Source organism: Chenopodium album, chromosome 19 (assembly GCF_948465745.1).
Source record: "Chenopodium album chromosome 19, dcCheAlbu1.1, whole genome shotgun sequence".
NCBI classification, from domain to species: domain Eukaryota; kingdom Viridiplantae; phylum Streptophyta; class Magnoliopsida; order Caryophyllales; family Amaranthaceae; genus Chenopodium; species Chenopodium album.
Genome location: NC_137852.1, coordinates 3885619 through 3910450, shown reverse-complemented (window position 1 = coordinate 3910450; position 24832 = coordinate 3885619). Strand labels below are relative to the sequence as shown.

Below are 24832 nucleotides of genomic sequence, written 5' to 3'. Positions count from 1 at the left end.
TGATATATGATAGTAACTTGTAGTTTCGTTGATATCCTAAGTGTGGGTAGTATAATTGTAGGAGAAAAAATAAAAATCAGACTTTGTATCTTCACCTTCATAAAACCTTTTGATTGAGCCGATAACATTTTGGTACTGTAAAAATTAGGAGTCTTTGATTTATAAACAATTAAGGTTGAGTTATTACCAATCAACAACATCTAATCACCCAAATCATCAACCTTCGTAACACTTCTCATTGCCACTACGATCAAGTTTATAGACCTTTAAATGACTAGTAAAAATATAAACTTTAATCTTCGTCACCCTCTAGCATCATCCTCATCAGTCATCACCCCAATCGATAAAAACATCCCCGCCTTATTTCTTTCTCTGGTTTTAAGAGCATCATCCTCATCAGTCATCACCCCAATCGATAAAAACATCCCCATATCTAATGTAGTACGAAGTATGTCGTAGTACCAATACTAAATCGCCGGCTAACTACACCATATAACATTCAACTAGCATTTCGGACGACATGGAGTGCTAAGGCTTGGCCTACACAGGTGAATATGGGCTACATTTACAAATTGTATTAACATCACAACAAATGAGCAATTGTGTTATGATGCAAAAACAACACTAATTGTATGGGATGATATCTGGGTATGACCGATATCTTGTAAAAGCACGTGACTAAACTTTGAACAATTGTGAGAAGGCGCCGATATGAGCCAGAAAGCAGACATATCGGCTTGTCGGAATTCGGCACGTGGCAACAGAAGCTCGACACTTGGCACAGGAGGCTTTGCATGGATGAGAGCCACCTGTCAAGGTGGATCATTATAAATAGTAGGTAAGACCTCATTAATAAGGGCATTAATTACTCTCTCTCTCTACTTTCTCTCTCTTACTTATCTTCTTCTCTTAAACATTTTCTAACTTTGTCATCGGAGTGGCTATCCCCGGTCCACCCCGGGGTTAGCTAATTTCTTCTTATTGTGTAGGTTCTCAGCTTGCCGATAGGAGTATCAGGATCTCAGGTCCGAGTTCTTGGGGGAATCAGATTCAGACAGAAACAATTTGGCGCTAGAAGGAGGGGCCATTGATCACTTCTATCGCCTAAGAACCTCACACAAAACATATATCTAACAACGATAATCATGGCCGGAAACAATGAAATACCAGTAGAACAACCTCAGGTGGAAATAGTGGATGAAACCCATGCCTTAGAGGGTAACCAGTTTCACATGCCGATAACCTCCTCCGCAGGTGGAGGGGAGGCGGAAGATCCTATGGCGGCATTCACGCCAGATGAATTGGAAACGGCAGCAAGGGTGATGAGTGCAATGAGTAGGAAGAGAAAGGAGGCTGAGGCGGCACAGGCTGAAAGGGGGGCCGCTCAGGCCGATAGAGGAGCACCGCACCGTAACTAGGAGGAGAAACACAATCAGCTGATGAACTCGCCGAGGAGATCCCGACATGAATCGTCGATAAGATCGCACACAATGTCACGGCGGGTTGAACAATCCTCAAGTCGCACCGTGAGTACCAGAACCCAACAGCAGAGAAGTTCGCAGGTAGATGGGCAGGCAGTGCGAACAGTGGTACAGTTAAGGGCGTCCCCGTTTGCCCAGCATATTTTGGACCAGCCAATGGAAAAGGTGAAAATGCCGACTTGTAGGTATGATGGAAGAGGGGATCCGGCAAGATTCATAACGTCCTATGAGGGGCACATGATGCTGTATACCAACTCGGATGCAGTCTGGTGTAAGGTCTTTCCGACTACTTTGATGGGGGCTGCAGCCGATTGGTTTAACAACCTTGAAGTTGGGTCGGTAGATAGTTTTGGAAGATTGACTGAGATGTTTGTGGGTCAGTATGTCAGCAACAGTGTGAGGCAGAGAACCTCTGGAGAATTGATGGCCGTGGAGCAGAAACCAGATGAATCTTTGAGGGATTACATTAGGCGGTTTAACAATGAGGCAAACACCATCCCAAAACTGCAACAAGAAATAGCTGTGATGGCTTTAATGAATGGCTTGGTTGATTCTGATTTCAAACGGTACCTTACAAGGAAAAATTTGCCGACATTAGCAGCGGCATTTAGCAAAGCTCATGATTACATAAAGAGTGAAGAATTAATGAAGGCAGGTAGTAGACATGTCGTTGCCGGAAAGGGGCAAAGTCAGTATGAAGGGACATCGTCTGGAGGAAATAGGCCGAGAGCTCCTGCCCCGGGAAGGGGAGGAGGAAGCCGGCAAGATTCCAGACCGACAAGGCTGCCAATGAGATATAGCACCTACACTCCACTGAATACACCAAGGGCAGCAATCTACTCAGTAAATCAGAACAGAGAGGATTGGTCAAAGCCGATTCCCATGAAGGCAAGGCCAAGGGATGTGAAGAAGTATTGTATGTACCATAGGGATGTGGGGCATTATACGGAGGAGTGTACGCAATTGAAGGACAACATTGAGGAATTGATCAGAAAAGGGCATTTAACACAGTACCGGTTGAATGCAGGCAGGAATCAGCAACCGGCACAAGCAGTTGAGAGGCAACGGATGGAGGCAAGGCCTGAAAGGGCGCAAGGAGGAATAGTCCGACAAGGGGATGCAGGAATACCACCGTTATCTACTGGAAGGGTAGATGTGATAACGGGGGGACCAATTCATGGAGGGACAATTAGTGGAGCAAAGAAGCATTTGGCTGAGCACCGTCATTTGGTTTGTGCTTTGGATGTAGACAACCGTCCTCGGCCAGCGTCAATACCCCAGGTAATGTTCACGGAAGAAGATGCACGGGGTGTAGTGTTCCCGCATGATGATCCGTTAGTCCTGATAACCAAGATAAATGGGGCTGACGTCAAAAGAGTGCTGGTAGATGGAGGTAGTTCAGCAAATGTGTTGTTTATGCAAGCTTTCAATGAGATGAATATAGGAAGGCAATACCTGAAACCGGTATCATATCCTGTAATCGGGTTTAATGGGTCGACCGTAAGGCCAGAAGGGAGTATTGTGTTACCGGTAAGGCTGGGTGATGGGCCACAGGCAAGAGATGTGATGGCAGAGTTTCTGGTGGTGGATGTTAAGTCAGCTTACAACGCAATTATCGGCAAACCGATAATACATGATATGCAGGCCGTTGTATCAACTTACCATCTGGCAATAGCTTATGTGTCGAATTTAGGAGCTGTAGAGAAGGTGTATGGGGGTCAGGTTATGTCAAAAGCCTGCTATGTGACAGCTTTGAAGAATCCAGTTGGTAGTGCTACGCTACCATGTAATCCGATAAGGGAAGGTGGGCCGACAGTTCAGGATTTAACCATGAAAAACTTTGATGCAAGGCCTGAGGAAACACCAAGGCCGTTACCAGGGGGAGAAACTGTCCAAATTGAATTACAACCAGGCGACCCGAGCAGAACAGTGAAGGTTGGGGCAGATATGGATGTGGATACAAGGTGTAATCTGATAAGCTTGTTGCGTGAGAACGCAGATGTCTTTGCATTCTCAGCAAGTGAGATGCCGGGAATACATCCAGAGGTGATGGAGCATAAGTTGAATGTTGACAGAAAATTCAGACCGATAAGGCAAAAGAAACGCAATTTCTCAACTGAGAAAATAGAAGCAATTCAGGCTGAGGTAAATAAGCTCTTAGCGGCAGGGTTCATTGAGCCTTGCACATATCCAGAGTGGTTGGCGAACGTAGTAATGGTGAAAAAGCCGACAGGGAAGTGGCGAATGTGTGTGGATTTTACAGATTTAAATAAAGCTTGCCCTAAGGATTGCTACCCATTACCCCGGATAGACAGGCTGGTAGACTCAACCTCTGGTCATGCTATGCTTAGTTTTCTGGATGTGTTTTCAGGATATCATCAGGTCAGCATGCATAAGGCTGACAGGAATAAAACGGCTTTTATAACAGATGTCGGTGTATATTGTTATAAGGCAATGCCGTTTGGGTTGAAAAATGCAGGGGCAACCTATCAGAAGTTGGTGGACAAGATATTTGAGAAGCAGAAAGGTCGGAATGTTGAGGTGTATGTGGATGATACGATAGTGAAGAGTAAAGAAAAAGGGGACCATATAGCGGATCTGAGGGAAACATTTGAGACGTTAAGGAAATATCAGATGAAGCTGAATCCGGAGAAGTGCGTGTTTGGGGTCAGATCAGGGAAGTTTTTGGGCTTTATGGTCAGTGAACGGGGAATAGATGCAAATCCAGATAAGGTGAATGCGGTACTTCAAATGAAACAACCAAAAACCATTCGTGATATACAGAGACTGACCGGCAGGATGGCAGGATTAACCAGATTTATCAGCAAGTCAGCTGATAAGGCACTCCCGTTCTTCATGATATTAAGAAAGAATAAGGCATTCGAGTGGGGAAAGGAACAAAGTGATGCCCTGGAAGTAGTAAGGAATCATCTTAGATCTCTTCCCACAATTGCCCGGCCCGAGAAGGGAGAAGTGTTGCAATTATATATCTCGGCATCGCCAAAAACGGTGGCAGCCGTTTTGTTAGTGGAAAGGAAGAAGCGACAGCAGCCGATATACTTTGTCAGTCATGTATTGAATGCGGCAGAACGCAGATATTCAGTGATAGAGAAAATGGCGTTAGCAGTAGTAGTGGCAGCCAGGAAGTTGAGGCCTTACTTCGATGCACATCCAATAGAGGTGCTAACCAATCACCCCTTAGAGAAATCACTGCATAAAATGGATACATCTGGTAGATTACTGGCATGGGCAGTTGAGTTGTCGGAGTATGAAATAAGCTACAACCCTAGAACATCAATTAAGGCTCAAGCATTATCGGATTTCATTGTTGAAACCACATACACCGATGAGGAGGAAGAATTGGGAACATGGCAGGTATCAGTTGATGGATCAGCTACAGCAACGGGGGCAGGGGATGGAATTGTGATAACGGCTCCAGACGGGAAAATGTTTGAATATGCCATGAAGTTCAAGTTCAAGGCAACCAATAATGAAGCCGAGTATGAAGCTGCAGTAGCTGGGATGCAGCTGTCAATAGCAGCAGAGGCAAAACGACTAGTTTTAACAACTGACTCTCAGCTGGTATCAAGTCAATTCAAAGGCGAGTATGAAACTCGAGAGCCGGCAATGGTGAAGTATTTGGAGAAAATGAAACAGTTAGCAGCACAATTGCAATACTTTGAGATAAAACTGGTTCCGAGATTGAAAAATGCTCAAGCGGATGCGCTGGCAAGATTGGCAAGTTCAAGTTTTAACGACTTGGAAAGGACGGTCATGGTGGAGGTTTTAAAGCAGAGAAGCATAGATGAGATGTCGGCAGAAGTTTTGTGTGTTGATGTTGGGGACCAGTGGTATGATAAAATACTAGCATACCTCGTCCATGGTGTGGGGCCGACGGATAAGGGGGAGTTGAAAAGACTAAGGAAAGATAGCGTGTGGTTTGTCATATACCAAGGTCAGTTATACAAAAGGGGATTTTCACTGCCGTTACAAAGGTGTATAACGGATTTTGAATCAGCAAGGTTATTAGAAGAATTGCATGAAGGTAGCTGTGGTAATCATCTCGGAGCAAGAGCCCTGTCCAGAGAGGCAATGAGAAGGGGGTACTACTGGCCGACAATGAATGCAGATGCAATAGCTTATGTCAAAAGATGTGAGAAGTGTCAAAAGTTTGGTCCAATTATCAACTTACCACCTAATGATCTGACTCCGATATTAAATCCAATCCCATTTGCCCAATGGGGAATGGATATAGTTGGCCCGTTCCCATCGGCCACGGGTGGAAGGAAATTTCTGATAGTGGGGATAGACTATTTCACAAAGTGGATTGAGGCAGAACCGGTAGCAAAGATAACGTCATCAGAAGTGAAGAAGTTTATATGGAAAAGTATCTTCACGAGATTTGGGTTGCCGATGGCGATGGTTTTTTATCATGGAACCCAATTCGATTGTAAGCCAGTCAAAGATCTCTTGATGATGTACAGGGTGAAATTTGCTTATGCAGCAGTATGCCATCCACAGTCTAACGGCCAGGCAGAAGCAGCAAATAAGCAAATAATAGCGGCGATTAAAAAGAAGATTGAGGATGCCAAGGGTTTGTGGGCAGATTTGATACCAGAGATATTGTGGGCAAACAGGACAACAATTAGAGAGGCCACAGGTGAATCACCATATACTTTAGTTTTTGGAACAGAAGCTGTGATACCAGCAGAGGTTGGGTTGCCGACATTTAGAGTTTAGCATTACTGTGAAGACCAAAATGATTTACTTCTACGACAACAGTTAGACTTCTTGCCAGAGCTCAGAGAAAAAGCAGCAGTTAAGTCAGCTGCATTTAAGGAAAGAATGTCGAGGGCCTACAACAGAAGAGTATCTCATCGACCGTTAACTGTGGGAGATCTAGTACTGCGAAGAACAGCGGCAACCGGTAAGGGAAATGAAGATGGAAAGCTGACTGCAAGTTGGGAAGGACCTTATCGGATTAGAGATGTCGTCATCCAAGGATCGTTTTATCTAGAAACTTTGGATGGGACACCCTTAAAAAATGTATGGAACTCAGCTTTATTGAAAAAATACTACGTTTAATGTACAATTTCCATGTGAAACTGATATCAAAAAGGATATCAGCGATGAATGAAGAAGTATTCAAACAACATGTGTTGGAATAGGCATCCTCCATTTAACAGACCACCGTTAAATGGGACGGACAGCTCAAAACCGCTTCCGTGAAGTTAATAGATATACAACATGATCAGTTGTATACGTTAACTCACGAGGTTGCTGGTTCAAAATATAATACCGGCCAAATCAATTCGAGTATACACCGATATGAGGCGTAGCTCAGAAAGTGATCGCCGAGAGGGTACCTAACTGGCTGAAACAACAAAGCAGTCAGTGACCGATGTTATAATCTGGACCAGCAACGAATGATTACTGCTCAGTGTACATAGCTCTAACACGAACTATGTACACTGGGGGGGGGGGTAAGGAATGATATGATATCTATAATGCATTGGTAATTTTTAAAAAAATAATTTTTAATTCGTCGGGTAATGATATGGTATCTTCATAAGCTAACGATTGTTGAAAGTTGTCGGATATCAGACAAGCCATCGGGTAAATCTTTATTTTTTGCAAATTGTCTTTTGCATATTGTGAATTACAAGGCAACATAGTTATGATAACATTGTTAGAATAAGCAAATTAGAAAGTGATAAGCAAAGATAACACAGTTACGATAAGGGGTGTTAAAATTTGCAGACAGTTAACAAACAACGAAAATAAAAATAAGTTTACATGACAGGTAAAGTTGACAATCGACAGGCATCACCACAAAAAAGGGGGATATGCCGATAAAAAAGCATTGTCAAAATAAATGTTAACACATACAAAAGGCAATAAAAGAGAGTTACAGTTGATAAGGCCCAATAACACAAGACCCACAAGAAGATGTCGGTGATGATTGCCCGTCCCTTCAAGCTCGTGCATTCTCAGGCACTGGGGAGTTTAAAATGCTGGGATCTTCAGGGCCGTCATCAGCACTGGGCACCAAATTGTACAAGTCCTCTTCAGAGAATTGCTGTGTCTCGAAGCCGGAAGGGATTTTGTGAGCTTCCTCGTTGAAAGCTTTTTCAACTTTTGCCCAATCTTCCTTCTTCCAACCGGCAGCATGAGCCACACATCTCTGAGCAGCAGTCCAACCTCCATCGAAACGATCTTGGAGCTTGGAGCAGAACTCGTTTGAAGCTAAATAACGGCCCACGGCTCTCTGACGAATACCAGGCTTATCAGCTTCCATTTGTTTAACCTTCTCCTCAAGGTTTTTTATTTTAGCTCTGGCATCGCCGAGATCCTTCTCAACTGAAGGAAGGCGCTTAATGGCCTTATCTTTTTCAGCAATTTGAGTCTTCAGACTCTGCAATTCCAATTCCAAGCCAGCAACCTTCTCAGCCTTAATCTTCAATTCCGACATCTCCTTGTCGTCTCTTTCTTTTATTTTCTTTAAGTCATCCAAGGCCCTCTCAGCATTATTGATGATTTCTTGCATAGCGTTCTGGCTGGAGGAGGCTTGATGGTGCTTCTCTTGATAATAACGGTACATCTCCACAAGCTCCGTACCAGACATGACGGCCTGCGAACAGGAAGATATTTACAAATAAGGATAAACAAAAACTAGGAAATAAACAATAAAAATGCGTAAACCGCATAACGATATGCAAAAAAGAAAACAGATCAGTTAAGGTCAATAGCAAAATAAGTATACCTTCATTATGTTGTGCATATGAGCAGCGGCGAGGGGGCCGATTGGACCAGCAGGTCTGTCCATTGGAAGAGTAAGGTTACTCAGAAGCCGGTAACCAAGGGTCCCACCCTGCATTGGATCGTCGGTAATCATTGATTCAATCCGACCGACATCCATGTTGGGCTGCCAACGGTCCCCAGAATGGCCAGCAGGAACAGCGAAGCCTCTTAGGACTTCATCCGGAAACCTGCCGGAAACTCTTTCTATCCACTGATTGGACCGGTAGGTTAAAGCCGGTATGCTTGAATCAGATCCAACAGTGGTAGGGGCGACTGTGGTGGTTGGTTGAGGTTGACGAGGAGACTCAGCAGTAGTGAGATCCTCGATTTCAATCCCTTGAATAACCTTCTTAACGATGGCTTCAGGGCTTTTCGTTGTTTTGGTGAGAGGAGACTTCTCGGTCTCCGGTTTGTCCTTCTTCTTCTCACCTCGCCCTTCAACTTGCCTGGGGCTCGAAATCACCACACCACCACCACGCCGATTGGCGAGGGATGTTAGCTTTCTCTTCTTGGCGTTGTCGTCAGCCATTAACTCAGCTCTCCTCTTAGCACTAACAGCAGGTGCACGGCCGCAAATTGAGGCTAAGGTGTCGTAAGAAGCTGTAGCTTTGGGGCAACGCCTGAGAACCCTCTTTCCGTTTGCTGATAGGCCCAACAACTTGTTGTCCAACTTGTCAGTACCTAAAAACAAAGGACATGAAAAACAATAATAAGCTACGAGTAAACAACATCAAAAATAAGATGAAAAATAAAAACTTAGTGAGATAAGTAATACCGTGTTGGTCAGTCCAACAGAGACCGACACGGGATAACGGTGCGTTGCCCAGAATGTAACTCACATTCGGCACCCACACCGCAGGAACTAGACGAACCTTGCCGTCACCCTCATCAAATTCAGAGATGTCAAAGTGATTGACAGCCCTTTCTTCATGTTTACCGAGATCTCTCTCGGGGATCGAGTCGAAATGAGGATGAGGCCTGAAAAAAGTTCTCCTCAAACGAAAGTCCTCTGGGACCGACATAAAGAAAAACCTATCTTTCCAACCCTTGCAGCTGGATAGCTTAGGATGAACGGTGTACTTATGGGGTTGAGTGTATAACGACCACCACCCATCCGACTGACCATCCCTCTTCAGGGTAATTAACCGTCTAAATACGTTAAGGGTTAGAGGGAAATTCCGATATAGCATGACCCAGACCGTAGCAATAACGGCGCGAATTGTTTGAGGAGTTAACTGAACCAGACAAACATTCCAGGCCTTTAAAATTTTAGCAACGAAGGGATGTAGAGGAAAACGGAGGCCAAAATCAAAATGCTTCATATAAACGGCCATAGAACCAACCGGGCAATCCAACACAAAAGCCCCAGACGGAGGAAGAGATAACTCATATCCATCAGGTAGGTTAAAGAACCTTTTTGCACGACGGCAGTAATCTCTTTCAATTGCCGTTTTCCTAAAAGCATCACTTATTTTTGCCTTCGCAACTTTCCCATTGTTAGCAAGAACAATAGGTTGTCGGAACTCAGCCCTATCTGTCTCGGAGTTATAACCCTCATCCAGATTTTCTTCCTGGATAACTTCTGCCGTCATATCAACAATATCCTCCCTGCTCTCATTATTGACACTATCTTCTTGAGTATCTTCATCTCCTAAAACCGAATTAACAGCTGATTCATGAACGGGAGATGACGGACCTTCTTGGGTATTTACAGGAATCTCATCTCCTTGTTCCTCTTCGGAAGAACTCACGACTTGTCCTTGACCAGGCCTTTTACTGGATTCAGCCGCCTTTGCGGCTTCGGCAGCCCTAGCGGCTTCAGCAGCCTTAGCGGCTTTAGCAGCCTCGGCGGCTTTAGCAGCCTCAGCGGCTTCACGGGCAGCAGCTCGAGGCTGGTAACTGGTACTCTTTACCCTTGGCATTGTGTTTATACCTATATTGCCAACGTTAGTGCCGTATTGATTAAAATACCGCCTCCCGGCAAAGCTGCGTAAGTGATAACGAACACTAACAGGCTCAACATCAAGAATTTCGGTATCGGCAGGGATATCAGGGTTAGTAGGGTAATAAGCACGTTCACGATGAACAATGGTCCTATGTAACATAAAAGCGCGTTTTTCTTCTTCAGAAGATAACGTCTCAAATGGGTAATCTATATTATCAGAAAGGGAGGATGAATTACCCTGATTACTACCGGTTTCTTTGCCTAGGGATTGTCTAATTAAACGACGCCTAGAAGTACTAAGGTTAGGAAAGTTCTCTTCAACACTATCTTCAGACATTTAATTAAAAATAAGAAAATAAAAACAACATGCAAAATCAGAGGTTAGGGTACGACGATACCTTCGACGGAAATCGTTGATTTGGTGTCTTTAAGTGATAAGAAACGACGAAGAAGAAAAGCACGCCTGAAGTACTGAAGTGCGCAGACCGAAGACAAAGAAGAAAAGAAAGGTAGGAACTTTGGTCGAGAAAATTAGCTCTGGGAGAAAACTTAGAAAAAATGGGAAATAAGAAGAAATGGCATAATTTTGATCTAAAAAGGGGAAACTGAATGGCCAGTTTGAAGTGAAAGGCGGTTCAGAGATCCGACGGATCTCAATCGACAGCCAATTTCAAAAAGCAGCGGCGGGATTTATGACACGTGTATGATTTTCCCTCTCAAAAAAAAAAAAAAAAAAAAAGCACGGTTACGTTACCATAACGTGCATTTTATACAAAGTAGACCTTGTCTGCTGTCGGCACACAAGGTCACTTGGGGGGGAAAACGGACTTTTTCGCTCTCATATATTCTGTAACAAGTAGACCTTGTCTGCTGTCGGCACACAAGGTCACTTAGGGGGGAAAACGGAGTTTTTCGCTCCCAGGTATTTTGTAACAAGTAGACCTTGTCTGCTGTCGGCACACAAGGTCACTTGGGGGGGGGAAACGGAGTTTTTCGCTCTCATATATTCTGAAACAAGTACACCTTGTCTGCTATCGGCACACAAGGTCACTTGGGGGGGAAAAAGGAGTCACTAGAATTTAACAAAGTAATGCGTCGAGGAGGTATAAAACGAGGAGGTATAAAAAGTATAAATTTAAAAGCTAATACCAAAGATAATGCGAATGGATACAATATGGGATTATAAAACTATACAACAGTTGTCCTGAAAGTTACAACAAAAAAATTAATAATAATAAATTAAAATAAATCTTCTCAGCAAAAGAATATAGAGCTTAAAAATAGAGGCAAATCTTCTAAGTACAAAATGCGAGTCTCTGAGGTGTCCTCAAGCTTCGTCCGATGCAGTGTTTGAGTATAAGCCAAGCGGGTATAACGAACTGCAGCAACGACAAGGTCAGCAATAAAGTTTTGTTAATGCACAGTGCTTGACAGAGTACAAGAAACGTTATCACATGAAACTTCCAACATAAGGTAAAATTTGAAAAATGAGAAGTGGAACCCAAAATTTGTCTAGCTAGGTTAAGTTTATTGGCTACATTAACTGAGAACGATGATGTATGATCATGCGTTCTCACTTGGGGGGCTAATTGTATGGGATGATATCTGGGTATGACCGATATCTTGTAAAAGCACGTGACTAAACTTTGAACAATTGTGAGAAGGCGCCGATATGAGCCAGAAAGCAGACATATCGGCTTGTCGGAATTCGGCACGTGGCAACAAAAGCTCGACACTTGGCACAGGAGGCTTTGCATGGATGAGAGCCACCTGTCAAGGTGGATCATTATAAATAGTAGGTAAGACCTCATTAATAAGGGCATTAATTACTCTCTCTCTCTCTCTCTCTACTTTCTCTCTCTTACTTATCTTCTTCTCTTAAACATTTTCTGACTTTGTCATCGGAGTGGCTATCCCCGGTCCACCCCGGGGTTAGCTAATTTCTTCTTATTGTGTAGGTTCTCAGCTTGCCGATAGGAGTATCAGGATCTCAGGTCCGAGTTCTTGGGGGAATCAGATTCAGACAGAAACACTAATATAGTACGAACTAGTTGTAAAACTGCAAGTCTTATTGGGCTATTCCTACCAAATAATTTGTGTGCTTCATTATTCTAGGCCCATAGTACCATGTACCAAGTAAAACAGCCCAATTCAATCTTGGAAACTTGTTAGACTTCAGTTTGGATAACTTTTTTTTTTTTCCCTCCTTTTTAAAAGTATCTCAAAATGTTATAAACACCGATGCTTAAGTTATGGCCCATTAGGCCACGGATTCTTTGTTAGTCATGTTGTAAGAGGTGATCAAAAGCAGCCCAATCCGATCCGACCCCAAAAAATACCCTGATTTGGGTAGACTTCTAGGGCCTCTCCTTATAACTAGCAATTCAAGGTTTACAAATTACAATTCTATATTTTAATTTTTCTTATACCACACATGATTGTAATACCTTCATTCCTATTTTTTCTTTTTCCCATTTAGAAACTTTTTGTGAGATAATTCTAATCAATTCATCCAAAATTATATGTAACTATTGTCATCTGAAGTATTTATTCGTGAAGAATGATACAATTGCTGTTTTCAGTAGAAAATTTGGGAATATTCCAAAACAAAATCGCCTCATTTATTTGATTAGTACTCCGTATTATCTAATGGCAATTAAACATAATTTAAATTTGTGTTTTTTTCCTGCTTTAATTTGTTTAGTCTAACTTTATGTATGTATTTAGTTCTATACCCTAAACATTAATATATGAATTGAATAGTACAACTATTTTTTTGACCTTTGAAAGGTCAAAATCCTAAACCTTTATTTTCGGAATTCTAACTCTTAGATGAAGTTCTAATAGCTTGAATAAGTTGAATGGTAGCTGTCTCAAGTGAGTCAAAGGAGGAAAGACATTATCATTATTAATATCCATGTTGATAGTTTCTCCAATAAAAGTTTCTATAGAAGGAAATTATAAATTTTCCAACATCTCTTTCCGCACACTCTAATTACCTTTTTGTTTTATCTCTTAAATTACGTCTCATATTATAAATAACATTATTTTACACACACATTCTTTGTATCTGATCCAATTAGCTAGTTATGCGTTTCACTATCTCCCCTCTATCAAAATTTAAAGCTAAACAATAACACTCTAAGGCCTCGTTCTTTAGAGCTGCTTTGCTCTGCTCTGCTGAAATTTGCTCTGCTCTGCTGAAATCTGCTTCTGTTCTGTTTCAATCTGCTCTGCTCTGCCCTGCTCTGCTTAAAAATAATACTTAAAAATAGCTGCTTCAATCTGCCCTGCTCTGCTTCAATCTGCTCTGCTCTGCTGAAATCTGCTTTGTTATGTTCTGTTCTGCCCAAAAGCTCAAAAGAATAGGACCTAATTAGAGTATACAAAAAAGAAAGAAGATAGTACATGATGTGAGAGAAATATGGATAGTGATCATTGACCCTTTTAAGCTATGAGGTTATGAGCATATACTCAAGGATTCCTTTCAAAAAGTGATGGACCATGTCCATACCCAATACTTGATGATTGCAACCAACGAGCCGATAAGATAGGAGGATAATTCAAGACACTTTTGTCATTACTAATATCTCATTACTCTCTTTACCACATATTCAAACTTTCGTGTCCCAATATATTTTTCCTAGGTACCAAAATTTATTTATAATTCCTAATAGAAAGCTCTAGATTTTTCCTTATAATATCACTTTAGCAAATTTGTCGAACCACCTATTTTTGCTATTAATAATAACATTATAATATAATTATTTTATGTTGTTCATAATTTTCATTTGTTTTAAGGTTGTCGTATATGCTTGCTATCTTGTCTTTATGATAAACTGATAAGTGATAATCTCCCCTACTTGTGTGCTTTCCTTTTCTTAAGCTAACGATCATGCTCCACTTTTTGACATAAACATCACTTTATTTAATTTTTTTAAAAATAGAATTTTATGCTTATAAATTGCTGCGTGTCCGCCATGTATGGTCAAGCTAGAGGTCTCAAATAAATTTTTTTGATGCACATACCCTTTTTCATCTAGAACAACACATAAATGGTTATGTATCATCCTTTAAAAATTAAAATATAATCATACAATCATATTGACTTTGTATCTAAATTTTACACGATTCAAAGTGTTGTACATAAAAAAATTTATAAATGGACTGTCATTTTAACTTTTGCATTTTTTTTATAATTATAATATATAAATAAGATATTGTTAGATTTATCTCAATTTTTAATTATCAGGGTGTGTTCAGTTCACCTGATTTTCACTAATTTAAACTTATCTAAACTTATATGATCTTATCTGAACTTATAGGCCTTATTAAAGCTTAGTTTAGTTGTAATTTGTACTTGGGGAACCCTTATCAGAACTTATTAAACCTGAACTGAATTTATTTGAACTTATTACATTTGAAATAAGTGAAAATAAGGTGAATAAAACAGACCATAAACAACACACAAATTTCAGACAATTTTTCGGTCATTAATTTATAATCCAAAATAAGTTTTTTTAAACAAAATATGTTTTTCCCCTACAGAATAAGTTGAATTATGTACACCGAAAAAAAAATTAGTTGAATTATAACCTAATATCATTTTTGTCGAACTTTTTAATAATTTGAGTGGAACATCTAATGTTTAAGTGTTTGACATACATATTAATCAAGGGTTGTTACATGGTACACTCCAAAATATTCACTCAAATACGTAGTACAAAAGAGTGATTCTCCAAAAAAAAAAAAAAGGAGTGAGAATTATTGTTACAAATACATAATAAAAATCCCAAAATTAAGAAGAAAAGAAGACGAAATTCAACGGAGTAAAAATTAGAAATAGTAAAGGCAAAAAGTTTCCAAAAATGTCATTGTTTAGTCCTGATTTATCTCCACAACACTATCCAAACCAACACTCTCAAATAAAGAAACCACGATAATGCCGGGGCTTAAACCCATTATTAGAGGCTTACAATATTTTTTAGATTAGAAAATTTAGGCATTTAGCAAGAAGTGGTCTGAAAAATAAAATCAAAAATTAAAGTAAACCACTTTATTTTAAAAAATTTACCGGATGATAAAAATAAGTCGATAACCAACCTATAACCGTTTGACCGGCAATAACCGGTTATGTGGCTGAGAGATTTGGTTGGGGTTTAAGCAGTTTTTTTGTTGGGTAATTTAAATCCCCCCCTTCCCCTCACACCCCGGGGTTTTTGTACACCCTTCTCTGTCCCCACAACCAAACCCCTCTTCTAGAGAGAGAATTTTACATTTTTTTAGAGGGAGAAACAAACTAACATTAACAATTTAACTTCTTTTTTTAAATTTTTATTTCTTCTTCGTTAATTGAAATGAAATGAATCAATGGATGAATTCATGAATGAATGATCATACATAACATAATTTCTTAGAAGAAAGAGAGAAAGATTGACGTATCTTCTTTGAGATTTTTTCATTGTAATAATAATTTTTTAAAAAATCGATTTTTCTATTTTTTTTATTTGATTATCAGTTGTAGATTAGGTAGTTATTCTTTGATCGAAGAACGAAGATCGGTTCGTTTTTTTGATAATCAGGTTCGTTTCTATTTTTTTATTTTTTTTTGGTTGAATTTCGCGGTTTTCTTCGGTGATTGTGCATGATTTTGATCTAACATGCTGAATTTGTTGGAATTGTAACTGTTTGATTTGAGGTTTTGGTGAATTTGTGCTGAATTTTGAGTTTTATTTGTGAAATGTTTCTCAGATTGGTTGATTTGGATTGTTGATCAAATGATCATTGTGTTCGAATTTTGTCATTTTGATCTGTAATTGCTTTTTATGTTGATGATCAAGTTGTTAGGATCCGGAATTCGTAAATTTGTTGCGTAATTCTGTTGCTTTTACGCTCTCATGTACTTTTTTCGTGGCTTCTGTTGGAAGCAATTGATCAAAAAATTTATAATTCTTCAATTTCTGGTGGTTTTAAGAGAGGGTTTTGTAATTCTGAGGATTTTCGTGTTAGATTTTATTACTTTATTTGATCATAACAGAATAGACATTTAAGAATATTATGATCTAATTTTTGATTTTTTGTAAGAAAAAATTAATGCTAAGTTTTAATGATGCCTGATTTGGAAACTTGGATTAAATTATGTTATGCAGACTTTACAGATTGTATAGAATTTATGGAATAACTTCTGGTTTTATTGACTCATTCATTGATTTTGTTGTCACACAGGATATTCCTACCATTTGTGAATTTCTGTAGTTTTTTCCTGGTATGTATGTCTGAAAAATGGTGTTGTTAAAGAGAACTTTGGATCATGGTGTTAATGGATACCGTTCGCCTGCTATCCCTAGAGCTCCTAGATCCATACGGGTAAGTTTGTTTGATTGTGTTGTGGTAAATTACTGTATTGCTTTCGTTGCTCGATTTTGATGTATAAGTACAATTGGTTGCAGAAACGGGGTTTTCGTCAGAAGACACCTGAAAATGGAGGCCAAGTATGTGCATTTGAGTTGTTGGCCACGGTTGCTGGAAAGTTGCTAGAAGAGAGTGAGTGCTCTTCTGCTTCTAGTAGTGCAGCTGTTGGATTTGATCAGTGCAGAATTGATAAGGACGTTGTTGTTAAGAAGGAGCCTTTGGATGTTGATAAAACACTGGGAGGCGAACATGATGATCAGGGTAGCTCTGAAGGCAGTGTCTTTTTCTCTGGTCTTCAGAGGGATTCATGTAAAGGGAAGCTTGAAAAAGTGAATGAAGTTACCGGGAAGCACGCTTCTCCTTTTGCAAGCTCTGCGTGCTCTGAGAAGGTTGATTCTGATTCAAAGTTGGTGACCCAGAATATCAACAGCATATTTGTAAATCATTCTTGTAAAGTAGATGGGAGTTCCCTAAAATGTGGGGAGTCTGATGACACTAATTTAGAAAATGGGTTCATTAGGAAACTATATGCTAATGGGGGTGCTTCTGGAGTTAACGCTACAGCTAACAAGTCGTCTGCACCAACCAACTCTGAAGAAAATGTTAACTTGACCCTTGGTAGGGGTGATAATCCTAATGTTTCGTCTCTGAAACAGGGGAATGATGTAAAAATAAACTGTAAAGATGATGATGAGATTCTTTCTCAGTGCTCTAAACCTAACGACATAATGAAGGCATTCAGGTCACCTGCGTGTGTTGAAGACAACAAGCTTTTGTCTTCCAAATACTGGAAGACGGCTCCAAAACTGAAGGATTATGAACCTTCTAACACAGGTTCGTTAATTGTTTTGTACTGTTGAATGGATTTGATCATTCTAGAAGGGAATTTTATGCTAACAACAATTTGTTTTAATTTTTGGCACTCTAGATGGTGGATTAAAGAACAATGACACTAGTAAGAGGCCCTCTTATGAGATAGACAGGTCTCAGCGTAATACTCCATTCAAGAAACGAAGGTTACTTGATCGAAGCTCGGTGGTGACATATGATGGAGGCATAAGCTGTGAAAGTGTTTCTAACTCACCTGAGAAGGGCGTAGAAGATGAGAAGAATGCTTCAGCTGGAAAGCTTCTTGAAGGTTTTTTTTTTTCATTACAATCATCTATATTGTTTAGCTTGTTGTAGTTCCAGTTTTAGTAAAGAGCAAATTCTGATTGGATGTATCAATTTCTTTATTATGCAGGAAAAGGGACACCATCTTCAGGTCTTTGCCGCCAAAAATCTTGCAATTCTAGAAACTCTCAAGGTACCAATGAGGTTTTTTTTATAGTTGTATTTAACGTATTGAGTATTAATTGTTTGCCTTGTGAGAATTTCTTACATGTAATGTGTTTTTAATTCAGTGCGACTTAGCATTAAGTCCTTCAAAGTACCAGAGCTTTTCATTGAGGTTCCGGAGAGTACAACTGTTGGTTCACTCAAGGTATGCAACTGAGTTATTGTTTGCAACATTTATTTTTAAAATTGGGATGTGGTGTCTGTATATGTTTGGAAAGTGCACTGGCAGTTTAATTGTTTCCATCTTGTTTTTCATTCTGTTTTCATGATTTGTTACTCTATACTTCCAATAATTGTATGTAGTTTTTGCATGAAGACTTAATTATTTCTGATTTTACCTGGTTAATGATGCTGGACGGTTTTTATGATTGATAATATTTGATCATTTGTGATTACTCCACAGAGAACTGTATTAGAGGCTGTGACAGCTATTCTTGGCGGAGGCTTGCGTGTTGGTGTACTTCTCCAAGGAAAGACGATTCGAGATGACAACAGAACTTTACTCCAGTCTGGTTTATCCCAAATTGATGATATGGATACAATTGGGTTTATGCTAGAGCCAAATAGTCCAACTCAACCTTCTCCACTTAAATGCTCTGAAGAACCTCCTTCTCCAGTTCCATGTGACTCACCTAAATTTGTAAATAGGTACTTGACAGTGGAATTTGTTTTTCTTCTATCACTCACTTTATGTTTAGATGGCGATGTTAGCCTCTGACTGTATTATTGTTGGTGCTCTGCAGGTCTCAAGTTAACCCTAACGGCGATAGTTTTGCTATCAAAACACCGGAAAAACCTTTTTTAACTGATTCAATTAAACCATCTGGAAGTATCAAGGACTTAGTTTCATATCCTTCAACTGAATTGACTGACAAAACTGTTTCCAAATCTAAAGCTATAGTGCCTGTTCCTGAAGAAAGCATGGAAGCTCTAGCTGTAGTGCCTATGAACCAAAGATCCAAGCGTTCAGATATTGGACAGCGTCGTACTAGGCGACCCTTCTCAGTTTCTGAGGTAGAAGCACTTGTTCGAGCAGTGGAGAAACTTGGAACTGGAAGGTACATGACTTTTATTCCTCTTCCCTCCCCAATGGAGGAGGTTGTGGGACTATTATCATATTTTTATTCTTAAGTCTACATTATGCAGTTAAAAATTTCCTAATGCCAATCTTCATACCTCACAGGTGGCGTGATGTTAAACTGTGCGCCTTTGAGAATGCTAAGCATCGAACTTATGTTGATTTGAAGGTAAGAGTCTATTTTGCTATAATTGTATAATTTTCTAACATGCTATTTTAGATATTATTGAATGGTTTAATTAGCTCATTGTCGCATAATGTTTTAGCTCAAAAGTATTTGAATTGATTAACAATTTAACATAGACATAGACATGTATGGGTCCTGACTTTTTGAGTTATAGTTCTCCTTACGCAGTTGTGGTCCAAACATTGCTTTCACTGTTCTGATTCCTTCTGTTGGCACTTATGGTTCCATCTTTTAGGGACTCAAGCAACCTTAACTTCACTTGTACATAACTTTCTTGACAGTGATTGGCTAACTCCTCATTGACAAGATAATGTTTAATTAATTAGTCATACATTATTAAATGTAATTGAAATTTATACTCTTTATTTTGAATTTATGGTTGATAATTTATTATGTGTGAGTTGTTAATGAGACATGAATCTAAGCTTAGCTCCAAAACCCTTGTGGGGGTGAAAAGCCTGTGATCCACATGGTTTTGTATTCTTGTTATTAAGACAACCTACGATTTGTGTTTTATGAAGAGCATATGCTTATCCTTTCATTTCTCACATGATCTGAGTTGGATTTATTATTTATTTCTTTTTGCTAATTTCGCGATCTTTTATATCTTTATTTAGGATAAGTGGAAAACACTGGTTCACACGGCAAGAATCTCACCACAGCAAAGGAGAGGGGAGCCAGTTCCGCAAGATCTTTTGGACAGGGTTTTAGCCGCACAGTCTTACTGGTCTGAGCATCAGGCTAAGCAACATGGAAAGCAACAACAGCAACAGGGTATACTTGCTAAACTTACAGACTCCGTAAGACCGTAACTGGGAAAGCTCGAATATTTTTTTTAGTTTGTAGATTCTAATTGTTGTGTAGAAAAATGGGGAAAAAAAAGAATTTGATAGGTATAAGTACAACAACTTACAGGGGGTAAAGAAAAATTATTGTAGAAATTTTACAGAACATTCATGTAGTCAATTATTTGTCACATTTTTTTACCATTATTCATTGCCATTGGCTCACAATTAGTGGAGAAGCTTTTGGCCCCTTTGTAAATGATTTGTAACAGAATAAGAGGGTTTTTCCAAATTGGAAATCCCATTGTTCTTTGATTTTTGTAAACACTACATATTATATATAGAGGAAATTTTTAACGAATTTGAGGATTCAGTATCATTATTGCTAACTTTAAATTTGTTACGGAGTCTTTATTTTTGGCGAGCCATATTAAGGCGATGTGTATATGAGATTTGAACAATCAAGATTAGTTAGTTGACATTTCTTGAATTAATTATTGTAATCTATAAGGTCTAAGGAGTATTACTTAATTACACTAGGTTGGTTGAATGGTTCTTTGATTGTCATTGCATATATTCCGTGAAGATAGGGATTAGGGAAGATGCTGATTTTGTGTTGAAAATAACGTGGAAAAACAAACTTGTAGTTGACGTAATCCAATAATCAATTTGTAATTTGGACATGTGGTTTTTAATGGTCAACTGCGTAAAGTATTACGTAAAGCAATTCAGAAACAGAAGGTTGTTTAAAACTCAAAATTCTCTAATAATGTCTGAGGTGATATTAATTTATCACTAATTAAAGGATTAATTTCACTGGCTGAATAAGAAAAGATAATTGATACTTCGTTTTATTTAAAGAGGCTAATTAATTGTGGGTTAAATTCCACCTTAATGTGATCCCGGTTTTTGATCAGTAGGTACACCAAAATGGACTGAAAAGAGGGTAAAAGCAAAATTGATCTTTACTCCACCATCATTATTTTTTATTATTTTGTGTTTTAATTTTTAAAAATCCAAACAATGTTGAATGTTATTATGAATTAATTAGTATCACAGTATAACTACTAAAGTTACTACAATGATATCGATATCGTAGTCTTTTGTACGTGCACATTTGCTAATGCGATTTTCTCTTAAAATTCTTTAGTTGTACGGTATATATTAGTGGAAAAAAATTAGTAATAATAAATTATTAAATGATACCAGGCGATTCAAATAAGATTTAACATGATTATGAGTACGAAGTAATTTATGCAATTTTAAAAAATTATCTCGTCTTATGAATATAATAGTAAGATTTCAAAAAAAAAAAAAGTAATTAATTTATACTCCACAAGTCGACATAAACAACCACATAAATATTTACTTATGACCACACATACACGCACAGAGCGCGCGGTTGATATATGCTTACTTCAATTCTGTAAATATATATTCCCATAAAATTAAACTTAGATTATGATCGATGATGACTTAAATATTATACGATGCATGTTACTTGCAAACGTTGTAAAATAAATGGATATAATTTCACATGAAACAGGAAGGTGATCGATAATAAATGATGAGGTTACATAAATAGAATATTATAGAAAAAATAATAATGGTTTGTAATATTAGGTTTAGAGTGGCGTCTGGATGACCAAGTTAAAAAGAGAGGAAGAAAAGCTAAAAACGAAACGCGGCAGTTGGTCAATTAGCTGGTAAGCTAAGCATCTTTAAGCAACACTACATTCTACATCTACAATTCTACATATATAGATTGCCATCAATATGAGATCACCGCTCTTCATTCCTCTCTCCTTCCATGTTACGCCATGTGATTCTTTTTTCTTTCTTTTAATACTTCGTATCTCCTTTTTATGTAATATTTTTTTTTTATGTAATTTTTTCTACGTCATCTATTCATGATACCATGACTGTTAATGTTTCATTTTAACCATTAATATGTTTAAGTTTTTAATATAAAAAAAAAAAAAAAAGTAATATCAATCAATATCATGATTGTTAATGGCTTAATGCATCATATTAACCATACATTAATATCTTTGATTTTTATTAAGGTATAAAAATGTGGATTATATTACTCTAATTTCCTTAGATAATGTTGGATCTCACACGATGTGATATAAGAGTATATATATAAGTCAATCAGGATCAAGGGAAAAAATATCCAAATTAAGGGAATTGAATTACTCCATATAAGTTTCCTCAAAAAAAAAAAAAAAAAAGTACTCCATATAAGGGCATGTATGTTCTCTTTAGATTATTTTCAGTTCAGTTCAACTCTAATAAGTTCAATTCAGTTCAGTTCTTTATTTCCTTCTCTCATAAAATATTCAGTCCAGTTCAGTTAAGTTTCAGTAAGTTCAGTGTAGCTCTGTTCAGTCAATCAGAACAGGCCCTAAGTAACTCAAAAAAGATATTAAATCAAAGTGATAATTCGTTTTATTAATTCAAAATTTATGACAATGTTGTCAAGCAATTTTATTTTTTTTTTCAATCACAAAAACATTATCAAGTTAAAAAAATATATTAAATTGGACCAATAATTAAAACCTTATATTTGCCCTTTTAATTGGAACCAATCATGTTATCTCAAACATCTAAGATGGTTCCCAGTGAGAAGGGAGGGCCATATGCATGTATAAAGGTTTCTTGTGAACTGAGACTTCGTAACTGTTTTTTCTTCTTCTTTAAAAGAATAATTATATAAAAAAAGAGGGAATTAAATTAATATTCCAACGAATTATATTCAATTGCTTTTTTTTTTTTTTTTTTTTTTTTTTTTCCCTTTCATATCTTTTTTTGGGTTCTAAAATTGTAACGTAAACCAGATTGGCAAAACAGGTGCTAGCACATGCACAAGCCATAATCAGAGATTAATTCATGGACCATATTATATAAAGTGTGTAGTATATATGAATTAATTGGTAACAAAAACAAATGTATATAGTGTAGTTTAATTTAGTAGGAAGTCACATTACAACTAGTTAAGTACCAGTCTGGCAATTCTATTTCCAACCCGTATAAGCTGCCTTTGTAAAGGAAGTATCAAACTTACATCAATTGGAGCCACCACAAAAACCAAATCTAGATCTATTTTTTTAAGGTGCGTATCCAATATCAATACTATATTATTGTATAACAATCTTACATACCTTCTTTGGCAAGGTTCGACAATTACTAAGGTAAAAATGATAAAAATGTGGTTTAATATACTAAAATTTTACAGAAATTAGAGCTTTAGGTAATGTAAACGCTGTTAATAATAAAGCATTTGAGGTAGAATTAGTTTTTTGCGGTAAGATATATAAGAAAGAAGGTAGTGAGCTCTAAAGAATAAACTTGGAAAATAGTTCACTTTATATTAATCTACTCCGTACCAATTAGTTATAATGTACTAACACTATTTTTAAAAAACTATTGAGAATTAATTTATTGCCCCTAACAAGTAACAACTATTACGATGACTAGCGACTACTCCCTCAGTTCCTTAATTTTTACTCCCTCAGCATTATTGAGCAAAAGCCAACACAAAACATTTGACAATGATATCATTTTTCCAATTCTAATTTTCTACATTCATAACATGGGTCGATTTTTTTTCTTCAGTTAGGTCGGTTTTTGACATCTTGATTATTACTTACTCTTTAATCTCCTTACTCAATGTGATGGATTTGATAGGGAGAAAAACACAATGCTAGAGCCATGCAAGCTTAATCCGAATTACAGCCCAAACTAAGCTGATTTGAAGAGAGCCCAACTTAGCAAGTGTAATTTTTTGGCATGAAGCCCAATCAAATTTAGGAAGGTTTTATTTTTGGGCTTTTTCCTGAGCCCAATAATTTATTCGTATATGGGCTGGATCAGAAATGCCCAAGCCCAACTTATAACCTGGTCCACACGCGCAAATGATTGTTCAATTAGCCATCCTTCTTCCAATGTTCAGCGTGGAAATGTCTAACAGAAGACTGACTAGTGAATAGTGACTACATACAGAGTACTTGTATAACACATCTCCTTCACGGCTCCGGAAAACGTACACATAAAATGATTGTATGTGGGCCACCCACATACAACCATTTTTGGCAGCCTCTAATTGGTTTGCATTTTGGAGCTCACCTTTTTTCCCTCTTATTTTTTTCCTTTCTTTTGATGTGGCATACATACAATGGTATTATATGTAGCATCACTCCACGGCTCCACATAAATACATAACTAGCTCTCCTTAAAGTTAGGGATCGAATCTCACCAAAATTATTGTAGTTTGATTTTCCTTCATTCCCTCTCCAAGTACGAGTCTTTTCCTCACCATGTAATAAACTATGTAAACAAGATTAGAGAGAGCACAAAGTTTTAGGAAATAATTATTTGCCGCATATTGCTGATGCCTGATAGCTTGAATTATTTTCCACCATTTTTTTATAATAAAAATCTTTTTAAGGAAATCTATAACATTTAAAAAATAATATTTCATTCCTTTTTTTAATATTACAGCATGAAAATGTCACTCTTTTTAGAATATGATTTAGGCCTATTCTGATTGACTGAATTGAGCTGAACTGAACTGAACTTATTGGAGCTGAACTGAACTTATTGGAGCTAAACTGAACTGAACTTATTGGAGCTAAACATAACTGAATATTTTATAAGAGAAGGAAATTAAGATAAGAACTGAACTGAACCGAAGATAATCTTAAGGCCTGTTCTCTTCAGCTTATTTTCAGTTCAGTTCAGCTCCAATAAGTTCAGTTCAATTCTTATCTTAATTTCCTTCTCATAAAATAATCAGTTTAATTC

The 24832-nt window shown here is 38.0% G+C and overlaps 2 protein-coding genes across 2 annotated transcripts; both read left to right on the top strand.

Annotated features, from left to right (window-relative positions):
• The first annotated feature begins 1145 nt into the window (after positions 1–1145).
• On the top strand, positions 1146–6566 carry LOC145596152 (uncharacterized). Its single transcript, XM_081652575.1, has 7 exons — positions 1146–1410; positions 1747–2542; positions 2630–3727; positions 3853–3863; positions 3961–4223; positions 4857–5987; positions 6264–6566. Exons 1-7 carry the CDS (start codon positions 1146–1148, stop codon positions 6564–6566), a joined length of 3867 nt encoding a protein of 1288 aa, XP_081508701.1.
• A 9865-nt stretch (positions 6567–16431) lies between these two features.
• Positions 16432–20387, top strand: LOC145595140 (telomere repeat-binding protein 3-like). Its single transcript, XM_081651510.1, has 9 exons — positions 16432–16593; positions 16677–17472; positions 17567–17776; positions 17882–17944; positions 18042–18121; positions 18380–18624; positions 18720–19034; positions 19160–19223; positions 19859–20387. Exons 1-9 carry the CDS (start codon positions 16510–16512, stop codon positions 20051–20053), a joined length of 2052 nt encoding a protein of 683 aa, XP_081507636.1. The 5' UTR covers positions 16432–16509; the 3' UTR covers positions 20054–20387.
• Positions 20388–24832: the final 4445 nt, after the last annotated feature.